General features: G+C 51.2%; 3 protein-coding genes across 13 annotated transcripts in view; 2 read left to right on the top strand and 1 right to left on the bottom strand.

The window, feature by feature from the left end:
* The window catches only part of CDK2AP1 (cyclin dependent kinase 2 associated protein 1), a 5,704-nt gene extending 1,175 nt beyond the window's left edge, over positions 1-4,529 (top strand). The window contains exons 1-5 of one of the 5 annotated variants that reach the window (XR_003902724.1): positions 39-640; positions 835-1,040; positions 1,140-1,266; positions 3,760-3,921; positions 4,066-4,529. Coding sequence is in view for 4 of the 5 variants with exons in the window: in XM_029922579.1 (XP_029778439.1) it covers positions 487-640; positions 835-1,040; positions 1,140-1,266; positions 3,760-3,827 (555 nt within the window). In the remaining variant the exon portion in view is untranslated. Of the gene's footprint in view, positions 1-38; positions 641-834; positions 1,041-1,139; positions 1,267-3,759 lie in introns of those variants that run through there. The other 4 variants (XM_029922579.1, XM_029922580.1, XM_029922581.1 and 1 more) reach the window with 4 other exon arrangements.
* A 3,068-nt stretch (positions 4,530-7,597) lies between these two features.
* Positions 7,598-20,213, bottom strand: C14H12orf65 (chromosome 14 C12orf65 homolog). The gene is made up of 3 exons (XM_029921801.1): positions 19,962-20,213; positions 9,527-9,837; positions 7,598-7,820 (listed from the first exon to the last, which is right to left on the bottom strand). The coding sequence occupies exons 1-3, from the start codon at positions 20,026-20,028 to the stop codon at positions 7,602-7,604; spliced, it is 597 nt and encodes a 198-aa protein (XP_029777661.1). The 5' UTR covers positions 20,029-20,213; the 3' UTR covers positions 7,598-7,601.
* MPHOSPH9 (M-phase phosphoprotein 9) overlaps positions 17,871-20,470 on the top strand; it is a 65,355-nt gene continuing 62,755 nt past the window's right edge. For 4 of the 7 annotated variants that reach the window (XM_029921795.1, XM_029921793.1, XM_029921794.1 and 1 more), the window contains exon 1: positions 17,895-17,982. The gene's annotated coding sequence lies outside the window, so the exon portion shown is untranslated. Of the gene's footprint in view, positions 17,983-20,470 lie in introns of all 7 variants that reach the window. The other 3 variants (XM_029921800.1, XM_029921799.1, XM_029921798.1) reach the window with 3 other exon arrangements.

The raw sequence follows: 20,470 nt of genomic DNA, 5'->3' as shown, positions 1-20,470 counted from the left end.
GGGGAGAGCCCAAAGAAAGGCTAGAGGCCCTGAGCGCTGCTGTTCCGTTGGTGCCACCACCTGTGTGTGTCACTGGGTGGGGTCTCTGATCCTTGCTTCTTGGGCAAGTAAGGCCTCACCTAAGCTCTGGATCTGAGCCTGGACAGAGGAGAGGGGACCCTGTGCCCACGCACTCCCCACAAGGTCACGGCCCCAGCAAGGATAGAGGACGGGGTCCATATCTTCCTGGAGCCCAGCTGCACTTCATCGGGGGCTGGTGGCCCCTCAGCCAGGCTGCTTACAAGACTGACCCTGCCCGGTGACCTTGCGGAGATCCTGTTCCTCGCCACTGAGCGGGGTCGATGCTGGCACTGGCCTGACTGCCTGTCCCTCGTGGAGGGACCTGGCCAGGCCGTGGCTGCGGTAGGGTTCTCTGCTGTCATTGGAACGTGGCTGCATTCTGAGGTCGCCACGGAGGCTGCCCCTGGAGTGGAGTGGTGGCCAGCCATGCCCCACCAGGCCGTGCTGTCCCAGGGGCAGAAGCGGAGCGCAACCACTGGAAGAAATGTTGGCGGCGTGTGGTGGGCACCGAGGAGCTGGGCCAGGACAGGCGGGAGACCCTGGAGGCCAGGAAGCAGAGGCAGCAGCGGAGGAGGGAGGAGTAGGCGAAGGCCTTATTGGGGGGGGGGGCATGGGGACCCCCGCCTCACTCACTGCGGTGCTTGCCTGGGTGGAGGGTGGGATCTGGAGAAAAAGGGGTTTGTGGGTGGGCCCTGCCGGGTGGCGGGGAATAACATGGGCGAACTGAAACATATTCTGGATTCTGTCCAAATGGTCTTTGGCCATTATTTGTAGTCCTGCTGACCCGAGGGGTTGCCCCGGCCTCGAGCACCTATCTGGACCGTCGCCCCCCCAGGACCTTCTGGCACGTCCATCTGGGTCCTAGGAAGTTTCTGGTGTTAGCCTTTCTTGCTGAGAAAACCAGTCCTCCTTTTCCCTTGTTTGAGATGATCCAAGCTCCGTGGAGGCCGCAGAGTGCAGGAGGACAGCAGAGAGGCCCGGTAGCCCGACCCTCTGGGCCGGCCTGAGGTGGGGTCCTGACCGTGGCCTTGGGGTCAGGTTAGGGTTCAGCCCATCTGAACTCTTCCTGCTCGTTCTAGGGAACTGGGAACAGCCAGGTACCCCAAAGCAAATATGCTGAACTGCTGGCCATCATCGAGGAGCTGGGGAAAGAGATCAGACCCACCTATGCGGGGAGCAAGAGCGCCATGGAGAGACTAAAACGAGGTAAGTCGTGGGTCTCGGCTCGCCAGACGGCTGCCACCTCCCTTCCGGGTGCTGACTGCTGTGAACGATTTTCCGAGAGGAGAGTCCCCGGGCTCCCGGTGTGTCGATATGTGTCTCAGCAGCGGGCAGGGGCAGCAGGGGCGCGTGTGTGGGATGCAGACCGATCTTGGGATCTGATGGAAAGGCCTTGCGCGCCTCCCGGGAGGGTCCACATGCTTCACACAAGGAGCCTTTGTAGCCCAGCTCCTGCAGCTTTGTCCCCTGTTGGCGACACTGGTCCCGGGGAGCTGTAGGAGGCCAGACACAAGGGGCCCCTCTGGGTGAGCCGGTGGCCAGGAGTCCTGAGGTCCCGGGTCCTGTTGCCCTCTGCTGTCAGATCTTTGTTTGGAGCAGAGCCTGGGGGCAGGGGGATGGAGCAAGAACACTGCGAGATTCTTCTGTGATTGATGGGGGAGGGCGGCTGGGAGCACCATGTCACGGAAAACAAGTGACTTCCTTGAAGATGTGACTGCCCGGCTGATTACAGGAGCAGGTGAGGTCGGCTGCCACCTCACTACGCGAGTCGGGTGGAGGGGGGAAGAGGATTTCTGTTTTAGAAGGTGGCAGTTCAGAGCAGCAGTGGCCTAGGTGCGAATTTAATTTCAGAAGGGACTTGGGGTTTCTGAAGAAGTTTGGAGAGGCAAGTTCGAGAGAAACGTCTGTGGTTGTAAATGTGGAGCATCAAGAGGGGCTGCTGTGGAGACCGTGACTCGGCAGCGACAGGCAAGGCCGGCTGAGGACAGGCTCCTGCCCGCAGCGGGGGCCTTTGCCGCTTTTGACGAAGGCTCCGCCGGGACACCGGCTGGTTGGCTAGTTAGCCGGCTCAGGCGTGCAGGAGGGGAGCCGGCAGTTAGAGGCTGGACCTGGAGAGGACTTGGGGAACGGCGGGGCTGACCCTGACCTAACCCAGGGGTGAAGTGGGCATCGATCGCGTTGGGGCTGCTGTCTGGAGTCAGGAGAAGCAAAACAGTCCCGGCACCTGGCGTGCTGGGTCCCTGAGTGGAAATCCCTGGGAAGATGCCGGACCCCAGAGTCGAGCAGGCAATCTGCAGTCAGCCAAAAAATCCAGTGGTTCAAGTCAACATACAGATACAGAGGCTGGTGACCCTCTAGGACGTGTCTTCGTGAGCAGCTGGTCCCACAGTCATGATGACTGATGGCCAAGTACAAGCTGGCCAAGTTTATGTCGTAATGAGGCGAAGAAGGGCATAAAAGGCGCACGGGAGTCGGGCGCGTTGGTGCTCAGTCAGCAGACTGTAGCCAGTGGGCCTAGAATAGTTTTTAGTTTTTAAGGTTAAAAAATGATTTTGTGGGCCCCTGGGTGGCTTAGTCAGTTAAGCGTCCAGCTTCGGCTCAGGTCAGATCTCACGTTCGTGGGTTCGAGCCCCGCGTCGGGCTCTGTGCTGACAGCGAGTTCAGAGCCTGGAGCCTGCTTCCGGTTCTGTCTCCTTCTCTCTCTGCCCCTCCCCCTCTCATGCTCTGTCTCTCTCTGTATCAAAAATAAATAAAACATTTAAAAAAATTAAAAAAAAAGTTTATTAAAAAAATGATTTTGTGACACGTGAAAATTAATCTGAAATTCACACTTCAGTGTCCATAAATAAAAGTTTATTGGAAGATAGCCACACCCATTGCTTATATAATGGCTGCTTTCTCTGTTGATTCGGTGGCAGAGTTGAGTAGTTGTGACAGAGACCGTGTGGCCCGCAAAACCGGAGATATTTACCGTCTGGCCCTTTCCAGAACAGGTCCTCCGAAGCTCAGAGATAAGAGTTGTGACATGTGGGACGCCTACGTGACTTGGGGGATGTCATTCAGTGCCCTCCGGCAGTCCTCTCTCAGGAGGACTAGATTCTTGGTGTCTCTTAAAATGAGATCAGTATCTCACGGAGTTCAGTAAAGGCCAAAACAAAAAAGCCCCCAACAACCAAACCATAACCACCAAAGCAGATAGAGAACAGACGCACGCTGCGTAACAGGGCAGAAGGTGCCGAGGCCCGCCGGCGGGTGGACGTCACGGTGGACACGGCTGAGCCTAAGTGAGCAGTCTTGCATCCTGACTGTGCCGGCTGGACATTGGACGAGCCCTTTCTAGAGTTTAGAATATGAAGAAGCCAGAGAAAAATGACTTGGAGTCGCGGAATCTCCAAAGAGGGTCAGGCTTAATGAAAGCGGGAGACATGTTCACTCCAGTCCTCTGACCGCGTGCAGGACGAGAGCTTGCTGGGCGCCCCCTCGAGCGCGGGAAGGGATGTCGGGGTGCCGGAAGAGGAGAGGGGCCTTCTGAGGGGAGGGGGTGCTAGTGGCTTTCCGAGCCGCTGGGATCCTGGGGTGGCTTGGAGCCAGGTCCCCAGGTCCCTCCCAGGGTGGGGGTTTTTCGGCTGGGCCGGGAGGGGCCCCCCCTTTCTGGAAGGGGCGCTGCCGCTGGGTTCTCAGCCTCTGCTTCTCTCCTAGGCATCATTCACGCCAGAGGACTGGTCCGGGAGTGCTTGGCTGAGACGGAGCGGAATGCCAGATCCTAGCTGCCTGTTCGCGCGGAAGGTTTCCAGCTTCTTCCAGGAAGAGACGTCCTAGCTCAACTCCCACGTTCACACGAAACTCTCTGTTTTCAAAATGGTAACAGTTTGATTTCTCCTTCCCGCATCCCTCCCATGGTTCATGAGGCTCCGAGACTGAGGAATATTTTGCAGTTGATTAGGATTTACGTTTTAAATAGTTAGGAATTACCCAAGTTTTTCTTTCTTTCCTTTTTTTTTTAAGCATTGACTTAGAAGATGCACGGAAACGATACCTATTTCACAGCAGAGACCCCAGTGTCTGCCTTCTAGCCCCCTTTCGGAGTTCCGTTTCGTTACCCAGATTGTTCTTTGTTTCATAAGCTAATACAACAACTCCAGGGCTTAGTTTCTAGTGCGTACGTTTGCCACACGGTGTGGATTCCGCTTCATGTAACTTCCTTTGTGCTTAAGCATTTGCCTGCATGACTATTAGTGCTTTGAGGTCAAATTTAAAAATGCGCAAGTTATAAATACAGAAGAAAGAGCAACCTACCAAACCTAATGAGAATCCCGGAAAATATTCCTACTAAGACTGTGTGTGTGGATTTCAGTTCTGCCTTTCCCGTAAGCTGATTCAGACATCTGGAAGAAAATGCTTAGACTTGTTTGCATCTTTGTATGTATTTATTACTTGATGCAATAAAGCTTATTTTCATTAACAATTTGTATGAAGGTGTGGGTTCCTTGAATTCTTAACGCGGTATCTTAAAAAAACCTCTCAGTGGGAGTGGGAGATACCTGTTTGCCCACCTGGCCCCGAAACGGTTGTGTGACGATGGTGTTAACACGAGGGTGGGGGGAGGGGTGTGCCTGCCTGAGTCCGCAGGTGGGGGTCAAGTGCGGCCGCGCCCCAGTGCGTCTCCACTGCCACCGACGTAGGTGCGTGCCAGGGATGAACACATTAGCGGGAGCTGTGTTACTGACTTTGCCCACTGCCTTGCCCACGATGAGGCCATTCTCTGTTTTCAGGTGCTTATCCTGTGAGCATTTCCGGGGTGCTAAAGGAATCTATTTTTCTGGGGCGCCTGGGTGGCTCAGGTGGTTGAGCGTCCGACTTCGGCTCAGGTCATGATCTCTTAGCTCACGAGTTTGAGCCCCCTCATCGGGCTCTGTGTGGACAGCTTGGAGCCTGGAGCCTGCTTCGGATTCTGTGTCTCCCTCTCTCTGGCCCTCCCCTGCTCACACTCTGTCTCGGTCTCTCAAAAAATTAAAACCTTAAAAAAAAAAAAAGGAATCTGGTTTTCATATAATGCTCGCCAAACTCAAGCTGGCTCTGTTGGTGCTTGCCGAAGGCTGAGCCGCTCTGTGCTGGGGAAAACCGGGTTGCGCCGGACGTGTCGAGAATCTGCTGGTCTCCAGCAGTGCCTTCCGAAGGCATCGTGTGGTTAATTCTGACCACGTTCCTTGGGCACTAACCCTGTGTGATGGGGATTCACTGTGGCGAGGGGGAGTCAGAGACAAATGGGGGCAGTTTTGCAGGCATAAGGCAGGGTCCCAGCCATGTCTGGTCTAAAGGCCACTAAGAAGGGGTTCTAGGGAGCGGGCTTATCTGCCTCTTTCATGCATGTGACGGCAAGTCCCAGAAGGTATAAGAAAGGGGACATTGAAGGCTCTTTCCCTCCTGTCGGCAGCTCCTAAGTTTCCCTTCCCACCGTTCCCGGCTTGTCATGTGCCACCCCAGGTCCTCCGCTGCCTTCTGAAAGGAGGTCTGGACAGGCGAGGGTCCTGGACACTGCTAACTGCCAAACCAGGTCACTCCAAGGTAAGAAGAGGCTTGCCTGGCTGCCCTAAAGGTAAACAGTTGGACCCATGCCCTGGGCAGGCCGTCTGCGCCTGCGCACTGCTCTGGTTTTGATGGCAGACCATGTCTGACGTAGGCCTTCTCACCTGGTGGTTTTTCCCCCTCCTTGTTTTATGGGTGAACTCCAGATGTGTTCTGACAAGGCAAGCTATTACCCTAAAACCTAAAACCCTAAAAACCCCAAACAGTTGTAGAGTCCGATCCAGCCTGAGTGTGTGGTGGTGCACAAATTTGCAAACAAATCGGGTTCTGGGCCTCCAGCTTGTAAATCTGCTTATAAATCAACATCTAGGGAACGCCAGGCGTATTATTATTATTTTTTAAAGCAAGCTCCACGCCCTACGTGGATCAGCAGCCATGCGCTCCGCTGAGTCAGGCGCCGCTGCCGGATCCTCTCATCAGAGATTTGACAACGTGCCGTCATATTGAGTTAATGGGGTAAACGGGCAAGTAACTGACAGACTTGTACATCTTTCTCCCTGTTCTGTTACTCTCTTAGCCTGACATTAAGCTAAGGGACATCACTGAGCAATGACCTCCCAGCGGATGAACGGTGGCACTAAACGCCATTACTGTTTGACTCAACTCCACAATCCCCCCCATGGGCCTTCCTTATTAATGTTTCCAAACAAGTTTTACTTTCTTTGATAAGATACAATCACACAAATGTGTAGCTTAAAAAAATACAGTGACAGCCTTCTGACAACTGCCAGCCATCCGGTGTCAGTCACATCACGATGACCCCTTTCCTCCCCACAAAAAGTAGCTGCTGTCCTTTTATAGTAACTTCTGTGTGTCTCTTTATAGTTTTACTCTCAAAACGTGTATCTCTAGGGCGCCTGGATGGCTCAGCCAGTTAAGCGTCTGACTTTGGCCGAGGACATGATCTTATGGTTCGAGAATTTGAGCTCCACATTGGGCTGGCCTACTTGGGATTCTCTCTGCCCTTCGCCTACGTGTGCATGTGCTCTCTAAACAGATGAATAGACTTTTATTTTTTTAATAATAGTATTTTAAAAATTTATTTATTTTGAGAGAGAGGGGGGGAAGGACAGAGAGACAGGGAGAGAGAAAATCCCAAGCAGGCTCTGCACTGTCAGCGCAGAGCCCAATGTGGGGTTTGAACCCATGAACCATGAGATCATGACCTGAGCTGAAACTAACAGTCAGATGCTCAACTGACTTAGCCACTCAGGTGCCCCAAATGAATAAACTAAAAAAAAAAAAAAAAAAAAAAGTTAAAAAAATGTTTATTTTTGAGAGAGAGCGTGAGTGGGGTAGGAGCAGAGAGAGACGGAGACAGAATCTGAAGCCGGCCCAGGGCTCTGAACTGTCCACACAGAGCCTGACGTGGGGGTTGAATCCATGAACTACAATATTATGACCTGAGCTAGAAGTCAGATGCTTAACCAACTGAGCCCCCCAAACACCATTTTTTTTTTTAAATATCCATCTAGGGCACCTAGGTAGCTCAGTTCGTTGATCACTGAACTCCCGATTTCAGCTCAAGTCGTATCTCATGGTTCATGAGTTCAAGCCCCGCATCACACTGCGCTGACAGTGTGGAGTCTGCTTAGGATTTTCTCCCTCTCTCTCTGCCCCTCCCCTGCTCTTGCTCTCTCTCAAAATAAATAAAACTTTAAAAAAAAATGTGTATCTCTATCCACCAGTTTAGTTCACCATTTAAAAAATTCTGATTTAAAATTTGAAGTTGGTTAAAAATACAGAAACACTAAGTAAAGCTTGAGATGGCATGGAATTCCCCACTATTCTTTCGTGGACGCATCTGCAGGTTCTTAAGTCAGAATCTGCTGGTTCTTTCAGGGGCGCCTGCTGGCTCAGTCGGTGGAGCGACTCTTGATCTCAGGGTCATGAGTTCAAGCCCCACACCGGGTGTAGAGATTACTTCAAAACAAAAAAGCATTTCTGATTCTTTCTCAGTGGATGTTTTTACTTGATTCCCACAGTTCTTTCAGGAGTTTCTTTTTTTCTAGGGTTTCTTTTGCTCTTTTTTTCCTCTCTTGCTTTTTCTTCTCTGCTTCCCGTTTTTCTTTGTAAACAAGACTGTTTTCGCCATTGTAGAAAATATCCACTTTCTCTTGTAGGGTTTTCCGGGCTAGCTTTCTGTTTTGATCCACGGATCTTGTCTGGTGGCACTGCAGGAGACAGGAATTTGTGAAGTGAAACAGTTCATTCTGGACAGGACCTCAGAAACCGTGGGACTCAACCTAGTCCCTTTACAGATGGGGCCAGTGGTCAAGAACCCCAGGGAGTCTGGGCAGAACGAAGACCATGTGCCCTCCTGCCTCTCTCTGCCCAGCCCTCGCCCTGCCCACCCCCAGCGAGGGGACGGTGTGGCTTTCTCGGTGACTATTTTGTAATTAAGAGCGCTGCTTTGTTTGGAAGCAATGGCCACAATAACATAGTCCCCGAATAGTTTTGAAAACATCAATTGCTTTGTCTAGCTTGTGGCCAGGGAACAAACACTCTGCCCGGTTTATAAATGTAAAATTCTGGGTCTGCCTGGGGGCTCAGTCCGCTAGGCGCCTGACTTCAGCTCCGGTCATGGTCGTGGTTTGTGAGCTCATCAGCCCGGCGTTGGGCTCTGCACTGATGTTCGGAGTCTGGGATTCTCTCTCTCTCCCCTTCTCGTGTTCTCTCTCTCTCAAAATAACTTAAAAAGTTTGTACATGTAAACTTCTGTCTCCCGGAGGGAGAGGGCATCTTCATGATTAGTGAGCCAGAGCGCTGATGATGTCACACCTGAGTTAGGAAGCGTGAGCGCCTTGCAAAGCTGCCTGATAAGGAAGCCTGCGAAGTCAGCGCAATCACACTGCTTACGGCGAATCTGCAGTAAGGTTATAAAATAGCTAAACAAAACTCATGTCAGGCCCTAGGATTTTATTTGTTGCTCACAAAGGACTCTTTTCCTCAAGGAGGAAAAAAGCGATGGAGAAAAAAGCGAATGAGTTGGTAGCCTCTTGGCTCAACACCTTGGCCGTGGAGAACCGCTGTGAGAACCCTGGGACGGAGCCTGCGGCTGTAGGATCTGGGCAAGTTACTGAACCTCTCTGTGCCCGGTTCCACATTTGCGCCACGGAAAAGGTAAGGCAGGAGGGCCCGGAGGACAAAGGCCGACGCCTCGCAGTTGCGCAGCGACCCCCACGGCAGACGTGCCGGAAGCCTCCGCGGGCAGCCCCTCCGTCTTCCCAGCTCCTGCGATCGCCTGCCTGCGCCAACCCCCCCCCCCCCGCCCCCCGGGCCCTCTGGCCCCTCAGAATGGACGGCCAGTTCCACTGAGGCAGCGGGCCTATACTAACAAGCCAGGAGAGCAGTGGGGTATTTCCTAGGACTTCGAGATGTGCTGAGAGCTGGTGATCTCTGATGGGAGACTGGTTTTCATACAAGAAAGGAAGACTCCTACAGGCAGCCCGCCGCCGTGTGCGTCCTGAGAGCGAGAGAGGCTCTGCCCATCACCTCACTCTAAGAAGGGCAGGTGTCACATTAACCCAAGAGGGAACGAAGGGACACGGCCGGGTCGCCAGGGGCTGGGAGCGTGCTGCTCGGAGCCGGAGCCCGCGGCCCCTCTGCCGAGCCGTGTGTGCCCCGCGGCCCTGCAAGGATGCGCTGCCTGCCCGGTGCCAGGCCAGCGGGCGTCCCTGGTGCCAGAGGACCCGGGCAGGAGGCTTCTGAGGCTCTGCCTCAGGGCCGGAGACGGGATCTGCAGTGCCCAGCGCTGCCTGGGCCCAAGGAGAATGCATGTCGGCCAACCACCGCTGCCACTCGAGCCCCCCCCCCCCCCCCCCCCCCCCCCCCCCCCCCCCCCGAAGACCAGGGACCCCCAGGGGGCTCCCTCCTCTACCTTGACGACGATGCCCGAGGGGCGGTGCTTCAGCACCACACAGTTGCTGGTTTTGTTGGTGGCCTGGCCCCCCGGACCGTGCCCTTTCACGAACTGCTCTTCAAGGTCACTCTCCTCCAGGGGAGGCAGCAGGGTGGGGCGGTCCCTCTTGCCTGCCACCTGCACCGCAGTGCCAGCCGCTCCCGGGGCTAAGAGCGCAGGCTTCTCCCAAGGCCGGAGTCCCCACGGCGCGGTGCACATCCTGGCCAGCGGTGCGGGCCAGCGCAGGAGGCCCCCGTTGCTCATGGAGGGCGGCTGTGCGTGTTCAGGACCTGAGGTGGAGGGAAAAAAGACAGCCTTTCAGGAAGATGTGTTTGCTCTGAAGATGTCACTTCGGGCTCTAGGATAACCTTTTATTATTTAGCTAAAACATTTTTTTAATGTTTGAGAGAAAGACAGGGTGTGAGCAGGGAAGGGGTAGAGAGAGAAGACGACACAGAATCTGAAGCAGCTCCAGGCTCTGAGCTAGCTGTCAGCACAGAGCCCGATGCGGGGCTCGAACCCACCAACCTCGAGATCATGAGCTGAGCTGAAGTTGGACACTTCACCGACTGAGCCACCCAGGCGCCCCCTAGAGCAGCCTTTTATAAACCAGTTCAGACAATGGCCACCCATGCGTCACCTAGCGTATTTAGGAAATTGGCAAAGACAGAGCATCGAGCGCCTTGCATTCATCTCCGGTGATCTTAGCAGCACATGCCCTACCAGCTGATAAATATTTTCTTATGATGGGCTGAAAATGTCTTCAAAGCACCCAGAGGTGCCGTTTTCTCAGGAAGGAGAGGTTTTGAGGGTGACATGCAACGGAACGGGGCCGTAATTCGATAAGGAAATAAGACGCAGGGCATCAAGCAGGAATTAGAATCAGAGTCAAGCGACATTATTTCAACATTTGAGAATCTTTGAGCTCAAAATGTAAAGACGACAGTATGCGAGTCTATTTTATAGCTGAGCTTAAACAGTCTGACACGGTAAATATCACTATCAATCAATGTCATGATTGTTGTTTTTTAACGTTTCCAGTTTCCTGGGTTTGAACAGGAACATCTGTTCGCTCAGACGCAACGCCAACAGCGTGGTCCGAGTGGCGCTCTTCACTAGCGCCATCACGCCGACGGATTTTTATTTAGGCGCCTCTCAGGTTCAAAATGCCCCACGGGGTGTAGGTGGAAAAGAGCAAGCCTCTGTCTTCATGGAGCTTAGAGTCTAGCCAGGAGATGCTAAAACAAGAAAGCAGTACTTATTAAGACTTTCTTTTAATGCTTATTTTTGAGAGAGAGAGAGTGTGTGAGCAGGGGAGGGGCAGAGAGAGAAGGAGACAGAGAATCTGAAGCAGCTCCAGGTTCTCAGCTGTCAGCAGAGCCCGAACTCATGAGCTGTGAGACCATGACCTGAGCCCAAGTCGGACGCTTAGCCAGCTGAGCCCCCTGGTGCCCGAGAAAGCAGTATTTAACCGATGGGCTGAAATAGCTGCTTGAGGCGGAGCAGGAGGCTGAGGCGCCTTGCTGGCAAGTAGCAGCAGGGGCAGAAAGAGCTCCTAGGACATGGTGGCCTCGCAGGCCTTTGCCTTCTTCCAGGGGAGGAGGGCAGAGCGAGCTGAAAGGCTTTAGCTCCTTGCAAAGATTGGTATCCTCGCCCTGCAGACAGGGCTAAGTCACAACGGGGGCCATCTTCTTATCTGGAAAATGGGTGAATAAGCCCTTCTCCACCCATCCGGCACAGGCATAAAGGTCAGAGGAAGAAGAAAATGCTGGAAAGAGTTGAACACCGTTGGAGGCATGAGACCCATTTGTAGCAAAATGCCTGTCACGCAGGTGGGTTATGGGAACTGTGAACGCGCGGCTCTGCGGCTCGCTGGACGCTTCTTGATCCAGGAGGGTGTGGGCGCTGAACGGGGACGCACTGCCCTTTTTAACAACTGCTGCTCTCTTTCAGACTCGAAATAGCTGCTTTTACCACTTGAAGCCCTGTAGATTCTACTGATGGCCCCTGGTCTCTAGCGTAGGTGGGAGGTGGAGTCTGTCTAAGCCAAAAGGAGCTTAACCTGCACCAAGTACTTTCCACAGGTTTGCTTTCAGGTCACTTACCTCCTGCCCCTGGCAGGTCTGGCTGCTGACTTCCAATAAATGTTTGTATTTTTGAGAGAGCGCGTGCCCACGTGTGCGCCACGTGGGGGCGGGGCAGAGAGCGAGGGAGACACAGAATCGGAAGCAGGCTCCAAGGCTCTGAGCTGACAGCTCAGAGGGACTTGAAGCCACAAACTAGGAGATCATGACCTGAGCTGAAGCCAGACACTTAACCAACTGAGCCCCCCAGGCGCCCCTAAACTCGTAACTTCTTCCTGAAAAGTATGCCGTTCAGCATGTGGGTCCACGCCGGGGGTGGGGATTAGCGTGGCGTTGGTAAAATGCCGTGGCTGCTCCGAGGGGCTAGATTTTGAAACAGAGGGTGCCAGTGCCACTTGAAAACGACTGGGTTTATTTATTGTGCGTCAAGTCTCCAAAGTCGGCTCAGGAGCGGAGACGATACACCCGTCAACGTAGGCGCTTCCCTGCGATCCCTGCAACAAAGAACCCAGTCCCTGTAACCGAGTGAATGAGACTAGGTCGATGCCCCAAGCCCCCTTTCCCTCATTTCTGCTTTCAGCCCACAGAACAAGATGTCCTTTGTGAACCCGACAGCATCTAGCCCCGGGATCAGACTGGTCGTGGAACGCGGGCCCAGGGCCTCCCTTGGGGTCTCTCTTCCGCGGGCTGGTAAATCTGATCGGGCAGGGCAGCCTTGGGATCCAGTGCTGGGACAAAGAAAGGACGGGAGTGTGAGACGAGGCGAAACTCCCAGACAAAGGGCGGGGCGGGGAGGGCCTTTATCAGCCGCCTCGGCACCGGCGCTGTGGTTCCAGTCCCTACCTTGTGCCCTAGTTCAGAGCCGGCACACACCCAGGAAGGTCTCCTACCCAACTGGAGTTCACGAAAGTCCCCGGTGTTGTTACTGGCTGCTTTGTTTACCAGCTAGCTAATTCCAACAGCCAATCGGACGGTTCTAAATACTTTTAGAATCTCCTGGAGCTTTGGCTCTCCTCCAATGCCTGCCAAAAATGGCAAACTCACCCACAGGTCCACTTCCCCAAAGCCCCGAGAAGAATACGGATTGGGTTTCAGTTTTTGTGATGCCCGCCGAGCAACTCAGAGTCTTTGGGGAACAATGCAGGCCGCTTCAATTAGAGCTCGTCATGACATTGAAAAGGAAAAATGGTGACAAGGAGTGCTAGTAGGGGAAACCGGGAGTCCTGACGGCGCGCCCCAAGTGCCTGTCTGTGAGCGAGCGCCTCGGCTCAGGGCTGGCTCTCCGCCCCAGCCTCCGCTCGGTTCCTCTGCCGGCTTCGGCCCTGAGCAGCTGATGCAGTTTGGCTTAAAGCCTCTCTCACTGTCCCAGTCCCGTCCCACCCGGTCAAGTTAATGATAACAGGCGTTAGGACTTTACAAAAAGGAATGTGTACTTGTTCAATGCATATTTTCATCACCTACTGTATGCCAGGTGTGGGCCTCAAGGAGCCCAAAGAGCCTGTTGCGTAAATGAGAAATTAATATGATACGTGCTGCAGCCCGGAATGGAGAAGCTGCTACGCGGAGCAGCGGTTCTCCGACTTTACTGCACTCAAGTCCCTTGGAGGCTGATTACTGGGACTTGGAATCTGCATTCCGTTAGGTGCGTCCTTTCCTGACATGGACCCAGCCGCCACTGTTCCTGCCTAGGAAGGCGTCTAGCTGCAGGGGAGGTACGGTCAGCTCGGGAATGTGGCCTGTGACGGCAGCAAACGGTCAGACAGAAGCCAGACGCGGCAGCGTTAATGCTCCCGAGATGGGCGGAGGGGACGCTGATGCCTTTCCCATTGTGCCTCCGACAGAGAGAAGAAGCATCTCCAGATCGATTTGCAGGAAGTCATAGGATTTCAATCTCTGGGCTCACCTTCTGGATGCCATTTGCCCGAAATTCACTGTTTATTCTTCCAAGAGAAAGAGAAGTAAGAGAGAAAAAGTATTTTCTCTTTAGCCACAACTTTCATGTTATCTCAACCTTGGAGAAATTTCATCAAAGCCAAATGAAGGAACAGATGTGGAGATGAATGGAAATCGGTGCTTTAGGAAAGACGAGTGGTACAGCTCCGCCAAGACAAATCCCCGGGATTCCTGTGACCTAGGACTCGGGTTCATTAGGCCTGGGGTGGGGCCGGACACTCTCCATTCCTAACCAGCGCCCAGGTGAGGCTCTGCCTCCAGGAACCCCACTCTGAGAATTATGGCCAAAAGCTCTGAGCAAATGTGCTGCCCATATGGTGTCTCGTAGAACTATCTCAATACTATATTGGATGGCAGTCCCGGAACGATGATGGAAAGATGGAGGAAGGTGTGAAGGAGAGTGATGGTGGGAACAGGAAATAACTGTATGAATCCTGATTCGAGCAAATAGACAATGTGAAATGGTAACACGGGGATTGAGAAATGGGGTCATCCGAAAAAAGAACACCAATAACGCTGTTTCTGTTACATTAGTGTTCTAGAACAGTGTTGTCCGATATGAACATAATGTAGGCCACATGTGAAATTCTAAATTTTCTAGTATCACCCTAACAATAAAAAGGGGTGCCTGGCTGGCTCAGTTGGTGGAACATGTGACTTCTTAATCCTGGGGTTGGAAGTTAGAGCCCCAAATTGGGTACAGAGTTCACTTAAAAATAAAACTTAACAAAAAAACCCACAACAAATCCAGGGGTGCCTGGGTAGCTCAGTCGGTTAAGCATCCGACTTCAGTTCAGGTCATGATCTCATGGTTCACGGGTTTGAGCCCCACATCGGGCCCTGTGCTGACAGCTGAGCCCGGAGCTGCTTCAGATTCTGTCCCCTTCTCTCTCTGCCCCTCCCCCACTCATACTCTGTCTCTCTCTCAAAAATAAGCATTAAAATAAAATAAAATAAAAACAATAAAAGGAAACTGTGAAATTAATGTTAATATAAAGACACATATTTAATATATACTTCCTTTACTATATTAACCCAGTATAACCAAAGTATTATTTCAACATGTAATAAAGATGCAAATTATTGATACCTTATTATTTACATGAAGTCTTTAAAATCTACCCTGTCAGACAGTGTGGCTCCAGAATCTTGCTCATTAGGTCCACAGAGCAGAACGACAGCACCGATTGGGAGACTGTTAGGAGTGGAGACTCTCAGGCCCTCCCCCAGCCTTCTAACCGAGAACCTGCATTTTACAAAGATCTGCAGGTGACTCAGAGGCACACTCCCAAAGTCTGAGAAGCGTTGTACCAGGACACAGGAACGAGCAAGTGTTTCCGCCTGCCAGGGCAGACACTTCTAAAAGCTGGTGTTTCTCGTGTTTGTAATATTTAGGAAGTCGAGGCCGGATTCTGGGGTGCCAGCTGCCTGCTTGGTCATGGTCCTGTTTCCCCGTCTGTAACAGGAGAGAAAGTGACAGGCTGCAAAACAATGACCTGATCGATGCTGAGGGACCAGACATGGTGCCTGCTGGAACAGGCTGGTGTGTGGTGGTGAAGCTCGAAAAGGACAGAATGGCCAGCTGATGGCACCAGAAGCTAAGGGAGAGGATGGTTTTCTGGGGAATGCTTAATCATAATCCACGTTTCCTAGTATGTTTCGGTATGCCCTGGAAAATAGGAGCGAGAAAAAAGCAGCTGTTTCCCCAGCTCTCTCCAGCTCATCCCCCTGTTCGGCTTGTCTGAAGTCCTCCTGGGGCCGGAGCACCTACCGGGGGGTGGGGGGTGGGGGGGGGGCCTGGAGCACCTCCCGGAATGGAACAGCTCGGCGCCAGGGCTCAGGCCTGAAACAGACCAAGTCCTTTCCGGGGACTGAGGGTTCACCCTGAAGATAAAGCACCTTTCACTCACAGGAAGCGCTGGCAGAGGGTTATTTCTAAAATACGATGAGCATAATAGACTGGGCAGGAAATGCCTGGCTGGGGACCGCGCCGGGTCTGGTCTCAGTGTAACAGAGCTCAAGAGGTGCCTCATGAAGGAGACAACGAGAAAAGCTTTCAATTTATACGACACTAACATCCCATTCTGGTGTGTTTTTTTAACAGAAAACTCTGAATCCACAGAGAATGACACCTGTCCTATTTGTGTGCATTGCTGTGATTTTCCTCTATTTATGGATCTAACAGGAACCTTATAATTTTATCAGGTGCACTGGTTTTTTTAATTATAATTTTTTAAGTTTATTTATTTTGAGAGAGAGAGAGAGAGAATGAGCAGGGGAGGAGCCGACAGAGAGGCAAAGAGACAGAATCCCAAGCAGGCTCCCACCATCAGCATGGAACCTGATGTGGGACTCGAACTTACAAACCCGTGAGAGATCATGCCTGAGCCGAAATCAAGAGTTGGATGCTTAACTGATTGAGCCACCCAGGTGCCCCCCAACTGTTAAAATATGACAGAAACACATAAAAAAGCAGCAGTAATAACACTCTACATGTTCTTAAATGCTCAACGCCTCTATTATTATGAATGATACCTTGTATTTGTTTAGGACTTAGATGCTTTCAAGGTACTTTCAAATACATGATCATATTTGATAGTAATAAGGATTAACTCGAAGATTTATCTTGAAAGAACATTAGGTATTTCATTATGATTATGATTAGTTTTGAGAGAGCAAGCGTGCACACGTGCACATACATGGGGGAGGGGCAGAGAGAGAAGGGGACAAGGATCTGAAAGAGGCTCCTGCCCACAGCCCCTGTGTGGGGGCTCGAACTCACGAACCGTGAGATCATGACCTGAGCTGAAGTCAGACACTCAACTGACTGAGCGCCCCAGGAGCCCCAGGTATTCCAGTTTTAAACTAAACTTATCATTTTGACAGCTTTCTTTTAATCCTTTTCCCCTTCACCTTTCATAACATCTCTAGATCTGTTCTTTCCCCCAGATCCTTAAAACGGTTCGCTCATTTTCCTCAACTTTCTCTTTTTCTTTCCCCATAATATCTTATTGTCAAATTGTTTTCCATACAACACCCAGTGCTCTTCCCCACAAGTGCCCGCCACCATCACCACCACCTCTTTTCCCCCTCCCCCTCAACTTTCTCTTCTTGATGCTCCCTCCAATTTTCTTGTCCCTGAAAGATCACACGCCTTTGTAGTCACTTGTCGTGACTTCATGATTTGCTCACTGTGCAACTTTGGTCACATTTCATCATCTGTAAAGTGGAGGTGACACCACCTACGATGAGGGGAAAAGAACGTACAAATCTCCACAAACATAGAGCACTCAGCAGTACTTCAGACCCTAACTATAAAACCGAAGAGCCTTTGACTAACACACCATATAAATTGTGGTCTTATCCCACAGACCTAATCTGCAAATTGATTGTCTCATAGGGTTTAAAAAAAAAAAACAAACTTTTTTTTTTAATTTAAGTCACTCTGTCCCCAATGTGGGGCTCGAACTCATGATCCTGAGATCCCAAGAGTCACATGCTTTTCAGACTGAGCCAGCCAGACTCAGAGTAAAAAGGCATCTAGGACAGTGACCTGCAAATTATTTCACTTGGTATGGTCTAATTTAAGAAGTACCTGAAAACCATGAAATTACCAAAGACATGCTATTTGATGAGGTCATAATTGTGGTCTATGAAATCACGTGCCAAGGAGATAATTATGATGCTAACTAAGAATACAGTGTGACTTTGCAGCTCACACTGAAAGATGAACCACCTTCATCCAAGCAAGTCCTGGTTTAAACATGAAGATCGTTAGGGACTATCTGATATAGGAAGAAAAATCGTGAAGGACAAGAAGGATGAAAAAAATATATATATTTTAATTTGAGAGAGAGAATGTGCATGCTGGCAGGGGAAAGGGGCAGAGGGAGAGAATCCCAAGCAATCTCCACACTCAGTGCGGAGCCTGATGTGGGGCTTGATCCCACAACCCGGGGATCATGACCTGGGCTGAAATCAGGAGTTGGACACTCAACCGATTGAGCTACCCAGGTGCCTTGGAAAAACTTAAATATATATCTGACGATTTCATGTTTAAAAATTAAACTATAAAGTTTTAAAGTTTCTCATATCTTTTTTTCTTTTCTTGCTGTGGAGACCTGGTCCTTCCAAATGAAAAACAGTTTAGACATAAGCAAGGTAGCAACCCCGGGGTTAACAGACACCAAGTGCTGTGAGCCGTCATCAGCCATTATGACTGCACAGCTTGGTCTTATCCACATCCACGTGAGAGATCTCTGCTCAAAAGCTGTCAGTGTGAAGCCTTCAAGGTCAAAGAGATACTTGAGCAACTTGTTATGATGAAGTCCATCATCAAGACCATAAAATAGTGGTGTCAGCTTGCACACAAGTCGTGCAAAATCTCCAGGATGGGGGGTAGGTTTAGATTGGATGAACCTATTATACATTTACTGAATTTCTGAGGCCTTCTGCTTCTGTTTTCTATATTCAGAAATAATGTCTATGGGCTTTAAAAACTACTTTATTTTAGGGCCACCTGAGGGGCTCAGTCGGTTAAGGTCTGACTTCGGCTCAGGTCATGATCTCACAGTTCATGGGTCTGACAGCACAAAGCCTGAAGCCTGCTTCAGATTCTGTGTTACCCTTTCTCTCTGCCCCTCCCCTGCTTGTACCGTCTCTCTCTCTCTCTCTCTCAAAAATAAACATTAAAAAAAAATTAAACAAATAAAACAAAAACAAGATAATTTGGTTAACCAGAATGCTAGTTCCTGAATACATTGGCTTATTAGGACAGTAATAGATAAAAAGTTACCTAAGACCACAAAGCCAAAAACAAAAACACAAAAACCTACATCCTCAAATTGTATAGAACCCTTTGGATTTTGCAGCCAAAAGTGATCATCTCTTGCATGGTTAGGAACTAATCACCAGTACTCAATTTTGGGGTTACTATCTTTTCTTTTTTTTTTTTAATTTTTGGGGGTTTATTTGTTTTTGAGACAGAGAGAGACAGAACATGAGCGGGGGAGGGGCAGAGAGAGAGAGAGAGGGAGACACAGAATCTGAAACAGGCTCCAGGCTCTGAGCTGCCAGCAGAGCCTGATGCGGGGCTCGAACCCACGGACTAAGAGATCATGACCTGAGCTGAAGTCGGACACTTAGCCAACTGAGCCACCCAAGCGCCCCTAATGTTTTTTATTGTAAGGAAATACAACTCGGTTTGCCTGGAGATGTCTCAGTAATTGACACTTCTCAGTTTCTCTGAGTATAAAAGATTCTTTGATGTCTCAAATAATAGACAAAAGAAATTATGTTCAATTATGGCCAACTGAAACTAGTGATAAAACTTTTTATTTATTTTTTTGGTGGGCCTGAAATATGATCACGGAAGTCAGAGCCATGTGTTTAGAATTAGCTTGATTTTAATTTTAGTCAGGTATTACATGAGCAAAAATGGATTAACATGATGGGGCGGGGTACGGATTAAGTTTATTTAAACTTGAAATCTTCCATACACAGACGGGGTTTTGGATACAGACTGAATTCTTACTTTTTGAGACAGAGTTGTTAGGAGGCTCAGATGAGATGGAGTTCCTCGAAGATCTGTCATTCCTGCCAATACATTTCACGTTGCATCCTGGCTTCTCAGCCACAGCTACATGATCGGACCAGGGAAGTTCTTTTACTTTGGACCAGGACCCCTGGAGGGAAATCTAAGAGCTGGCCTTAAAGGTTAACTAGTCTTAAGAATGTGAACTGAACAGGGGCGCCCGGGTGGCTCAGTTGCTTAAGCGTCTGACTTCGACTTAGGTCCTGATCTCACAACTCTGCGCTAACCCAGCTTCGGATCCTCTCTCTCTGCTCCTCCCCTGCTCGTGCTCTCTCAAAAATAAACAAACATTAAAAAAAATGTGAAGTAAACAGAATGAAACGGTGGGGCCCACAGGGAGGAACACGGATTCTCTGTACTCCTTGAAAGCCCTGGCGAGAGCCATGTTGACACCTACTATGTGCCAGTTTGGAAGAGCACTGCTGCGTGCTAAGAGTTCTATAAAGCTCTGCTGAACAAGTAAATGAAGATCTGTCCATTTCTTCTCGGGCCTCGGAGGACCTTTTTTCTTTAAGGCGGTGGGCTGTCCTCCCCTCCCCACCCCAGTCCTTGAAGAGCCCCGGGAAAGACCCCCAGCAGCTTAGGGTAAACCAGATGCAGAGAAAACTTAGCTCCGTGTCTGGACCAGCTGCACCTCACCGCCAGCAGTGCCTCAGGTCAACTGGCTGCACGAATCAGGATCGCAAGGGGGGAAAGTCAGGAGTCCCAGCTCCCAGTCCTCTCTCCAGAGCCCTTGACAGTTGTAGGCAACCGTACAGGCGCTGGCTGCTCCACGGACGCTTACCTGGCTTCAGGTGTGGCTTCCCACCTTCCACTTCGTGGGGTAATCCGAACCACTGCAGAAGGTACATCGCAAGCGCACTCCTGGGTCTGCGCACGCGCAGTACTCCTGCCGTGGCATTCCCTCACTTGCTCTGGGCTCATTCTTACCAACTGCGCATGAGAGAAGCGGAGGCTATTTTTCGCGTGGCACTTGTACGTTCCCAGAGAACCAATCAGACGAGGGGACTTCACAGAAGCCCCGCCCCCTTCTATTTCCCAAGCCGCGGATCTCCCCCTTTGGAACGAGGGGCGGGAAGAGAAAGGGGCGGTGCATGGGCGCGTCTCGGTGCGACCGTCTCCGCCCCCTTTCGAACTACCAATCACAGGCAGGACGCCGGGCGCGCGCACGCTCCCTCGAGTTTAACGGTCGCGAGAGGCCGCTCGCCTGACCCTGACATCCACTGTGGGAGCCCCGGCCAGGTGAGTGGTCGCTGGCCTACGGGAAGCTGTCAGTCGCGCGGGGCAAGGGGA

Source organism: Suricata suricatta, chromosome 14, assembly GCF_006229205.1.
Source record: "Suricata suricatta isolate VVHF042 chromosome 14, meerkat_22Aug2017_6uvM2_HiC, whole genome shotgun sequence".
Taxonomy (NCBI): domain Eukaryota; kingdom Metazoa; phylum Chordata; class Mammalia; order Carnivora; family Herpestidae; genus Suricata; species Suricata suricatta.
Note: the sequence above shows the minus strand (reverse complement) of the source record. Positions and strands in the feature narration are given on the sequence as shown.

Coding starts and splice junctions, on each gene's coding strand:
- C14H12orf65 (XM_029921801.1), bottom strand. CDS start 20,028: ATGTACCTTCTGCAGTGGTTCGGATTACCCCACGAAGTGGAAGGTGGG. Junction 9,838..19,961: donor GAAGCCACACCTGAAGCCAG/GTAAGCGTCCGT, acceptor CCTCCACCTCAG/GTCCTGAACACGCACAGCCG. Junction 7,821..9,526: donor CCTCGGGCATCGTCGTCAAG/GTAGAGGAGGGA, acceptor TGTCTCCTGCAG/TGCCACCAGACAAGATCCGT.